This window comes from Pygoscelis adeliae, unplaced genomic scaffold, assembly GCF_000699105.1.
Source record: "Pygoscelis adeliae isolate BGI_AS28 unplaced genomic scaffold, ASM69910v1 Scaffold399, whole genome shotgun sequence".
NCBI lineage: Eukaryota > Metazoa > Chordata > Aves > Sphenisciformes > Spheniscidae > Pygoscelis > Pygoscelis adeliae.
In genome coordinates, this window is record NW_008825609.1 from 1,380,341 (window position 1) to 1,384,585 (window position 4,245).

General features: G+C 53.5%; 1 protein-coding gene across 1 annotated transcript in view; it reads left to right on the forward strand.

Annotated features, from left to right (window-relative positions):
- Positions 1-1,550, forward strand: part of LOC103924182 (SH3 domain-binding protein 1-like) — a 13,446-nt gene extending 11,896 nt beyond the window's left edge. The window contains exon 16 of the mRNA XM_009332662.1: positions 19-1,550. Coding sequence (XP_009330937.1) covers positions 19-344 — 326 coding nt within the window. The 3' untranslated portion in view covers positions 345-1,550. The remainder of the gene's footprint in view (positions 1-18) is intronic.
- Positions 1,551-4,245: the final 2,695 nt, after the last annotated feature.

The window sequence follows — 4,245 nt, forward strand, 5'->3', positions numbered from 1 at the left end:
CCTCCCCCCCCCCTCCAGGGACGGGCAGCCTCACGGCCGCGGTGGAAACCGCTTGGGGCCGCAAGGCGCTGGTGGTGGGGAAGCCGAACACCTACATGTTTGATTGCATCGTGGAGCGTTTCGGCGTTGACCCGTCCCGCACCCTCATGGTGGGAGACCGTCTGGAGACAGATATCCTCTTCGGCAAGAACTGCGGCCTCTCTACCATCCTCACCCTGACGGGTGTCTCCCGCCTGGAAGAGGCACAGGCCTACATGGCCAGCGACAGTGCCGCTGCCAAGGATCTGGTGCCCAATTACTATGTGGACAGCATTGCAGACTTGATACCGGGCCTGGATGAGTAGCAGTCTGTATATATGAGGGCAGAGGGGTCGGGTTCCCCATCCCAGATCTCCATCTGTTCCCATTTTTCTCTCACTGCCCTATCCCCTCAATTCCCGGTTTCTTCACATTCCAACGCCCTTCTTTGGGGGCAAAATGGGGGTTGGCAGGAGGGGGCAGGGTTCAAGTTGTCTCCTGCTGAGAGCTATCCATGACGGACGGAGTCCTTCTCTCCCTCATATGCCAGCTGCCAGCATCTCTGGGAGAAAGCTGGAGGCCTTGAGGCTGACGGGGAGGTCAAATCAGTGTGTACCTGTGGCCTCTCCTCCTGCAGGAGTTAGGGACCGGCTGTCTTACTATTATTTTTCTCTTAGATAACCAGTGGCGGCCTTTTACTGCTGTCCCTTCACTCGTAACTCTCGACTTCTGAGCTGCATCCCTGCAGTCCTTGTGGTAATCCCCTCCTTGCCAGGGGACTGGCTGGCATTGTCACCCACCCGGTCTCCATTGGTGCCAGGGCATGTGGAAGGAGCGTTCTGGAGCGATGAATGAGAGCATCGCTGCCTCCCACGAGTGAAAGGGAGCATTGCCTCATCTCATCTCTCCCCCATTCCTTAGAGATGTTTCCCCCACCACCCCCTGCCCTGACTCAGTTAATAACTGTGCCAGTGTCCATGTGAAGGACTATAGAAAGGGAAGAGACTGGTTTGAGGGGGGTTTTTGTGCCAAACAGACAAGCTGTGACTGTGCACGGCGGGTCTGCGGTTCTACCTTGTTTTCAAGCACCCTTTCCAAAGGGGCTTGTGAAGGAGAGAGGGCTCCTAGGCCACAACAGCACAGCAGTAGTGAACTATACAACTCTCCCCGGTTCCCCCTCCTTGGTGGATTTTGCCATAGTACGGTGAGAGAAAAGGGCTGATGGGGGTCTGTTCAGCTGCTGGTGTGCAGGTGAGGTGTTGGTGGTATTGTCACTGCTGTGAATGTGTCACAGCCCTCAAAATCATTCCTTGCTGCTTTGTCTTTCTATGTTTTTTTAATTTCTTGATCTTATTTATCAAACTTATTTATTGTTCAAATACTGTATTATTTGTATAAACTATGCTGACTGGTTGCACCAAGGGGACAGGGGGCAGTGCCTTTGGGCCTCCCTTACTGTCCATGTCCCATGTTGATGTTCTTACACTCACCGTGTCTCTGTATATAATAAAGTGTGAGCGTAGGCTGGAAATGGCCTTCTTTTTTTGCCTGTGGTCCCATCAAGATGAGAACGGCGTGGGTATCTTTGAGCCCTCGAAGATGAGGACATGGCAAGACCTTTCCTTACTCAAGGGGGTGCTGCTGGGTAGACGAGAGGGCTAGACAGTGTCTTGTGGACAGTGTCTGCGTGCTGCTGTTTGCTGCTGTCTCTTACTGGGGTGTCAGAACTGGAGTTGAGGGTGGAGGTGACCGGTGGGGCTACGGTGTTAGGGCGTGGGGTCCAGCCAGGTGAATTGGAGCAGTGAGCGATGTGATCTTTGCCAGCTGCCTTTGCATTTCACAGCACGGGTGATTCCTTGCTGGGGAACGATGACTTCTTGTGCTGCAGCTGATGTCTGCCCACTGCTAGTCAGGTGGACCCCAATGCAGTGGTGTCCTGCTCTGCTAGGTCTAGGGGTGAGGTGCAATCTGTCACACGCATCTAGCTTGCAGAGGGCTAAGAACTGCCCAGGTAAGGTTTTGCTGTGGATCTTCTTGACTGCGCTAAGCTTTGAATGAAGGAGAGGTGGGTGTCACTGTACCCCTGGAAGTGATCTTCATTGCACTGTAGCTTGCCATGCCCTGCGTCCCCTCCCTGAGTTCGGCTGTGGTCCCAGGCCAGAGGGAGAAAACAGACTGGGTAAGAAAAGCGTTTGAAATTGCTTGAAGGTACTTTGTCTCCCTTCCTCATATGGGAGCCAAATCCTTCAGCCCCTTTAACAGCTGTTGGTGGTAACCAAGCATCACATCTTCCACTTGAGAGATCAGCTGTTCAGCTGAATAACCAGCCTGGGTGTAAGTTAGTGCTGTGTCAGCTCATGTGGCAGAACTAGATGCAACTTACTGGCCCTAGGATAATTCCAGGTGCTGAGTGTCTTTCCCCCCCTCCCCCCTGCCTCCAAAATAACTCGGGAAATGGCCCTCCAAAACAAAGAACACCAAAGAGCTCTCTAAAGACTGCCTGTCATCTTAATCAGTCCCCTTGGTATGCATCTGTCTCTCCCTTTTGTCTGTTCTTTCTCCAATTACACAACTAGAGGACTGGTACTCCCTTAATGAGTGCCTGACCAACACTTGCATCATGAAGCAGAGGCAAGATCAAGACCTAATGTGTCTGCTAACTCCGGCTGCCTAATTAGAGATACCCAGACCCTGACTTACTGTACAGAGCTCTCAGTTCTTGTGTCAGGCTGAAACTCGGGAGCGCTGCTGTTGTGACCTGGGGCCACAGCTGGGAATGCTCAGTATGGCTGCAAATTGCACAGGCTGAGTTGGTTACATGTGTGTGTACAGAGGAGATGGCGCACAGCAAGAGCATCCCCGGCAGTTGTCCCCTATTTTCTAGGGTGCTTTGAGGGTGAGTCCTTCTCGTGCTCTCTGCCTTGTTTGCTCTGTCCTTTCCAGCTCTCCCAGCCAGCAGATGGGAGTTTGGAGGCTGTGGTCTCCCAGGCTGGCACACCAGGAAACAGAAGGGGATCCAGTAGCTAATCGGATCATAACAGCCTGTGTTTGGGCCCTCTCCAAAGAGACTTTGGAGTTCATCCTTTGGATCCCAAATGGTGAGCCTGCAGAGTAGGTTTTCTTTTTCATGCCGCTGCTGCTGAAAACAAGAGCTCAGCAGAGGCCATGGTTGATGCTATCTCTTACGACCATGTAACTTCTTTTGATCTGGTGCACCTCTCCCTGAGGGCTTTGCTATGAAGCAGAGGTGGACTTGGAGCAGAAGGGGAAGAGGCTTTACCTGGCCTTCCCTTGGTTCTTCATGTAGCTGAGGGCACCAGGCAGGGGTGACCTGCGTCCTGTAAATGCTTCCTCTCCCCAGCCATGGAAGCAGAGGGATAAGTGCTGCCTCTAGCCACGGGGCTGCTCTTGCCTTGAATGGGGATGAGAGCAGCCCTATAGGGGTCCATAAGGTCTGCCAGGCTTTGGTTTTGTGTGGCTTCCCTCTGCTACTATCGCTCCTGCATGTAACGAAGGTGAGTGTGAGCAGATCTTATTAGAAACTAGACTGCAAGGGTCCCTGAGGGCCGGTGAGTTCTCCATCCAAGCCCTTCAGACATCCATTCAGCCACTAACACTAAGGGGTCTGTGATCCTCATGGGGGTCAGGCCTTGGTTCCCTGTGGGGTGGGTCTGGTGGGGCTGCATAGCACACCTGCTGTTGAAACTGAAAAAAATGATGGCTCCTGCCTGGGTAGGTTGATTTCTTCTTGTCTAAAGCAGTTTTTCTTCTTGGGTTGAGTGTTCAAGGAAGCGGTGCAGTTGCCAGGGAGCACAGGGCTGTGGAGAGTGGAGCTGCGGCAGCGCATCAGAGGGTGGAGTGGATGGGGAGCCCGGCTTGGGGGAGGGGGGGGAAGGTCTCACCTTAAGAAAACTGTATCATCCTTTCCTGCCATGCAATAGAGACAACAGCCAGGCGGGTGGCAGTCATTCTGTTACCCCAGGAACCTCGTATCCTTCATCCATAACTGCAGTTACTGTGGCAACCGCTGGCTGGATGATGTAAGCAGCCCTGGGTGAGGCCCAGGGAGAGGCTAAGGATGCCTGCGTTCCCCTGGCTGGGGGAGAGGCAACTTCATCTTGTCTCCCGGACTCCAGCCATCCTTAGGCACGGACAGGTGGACAAGGCAGAGAGCTGCGGGAAGTCTCTCTGGGCTCTTGGGAGCTTGGGGCAATGTGGAAAAGGGTC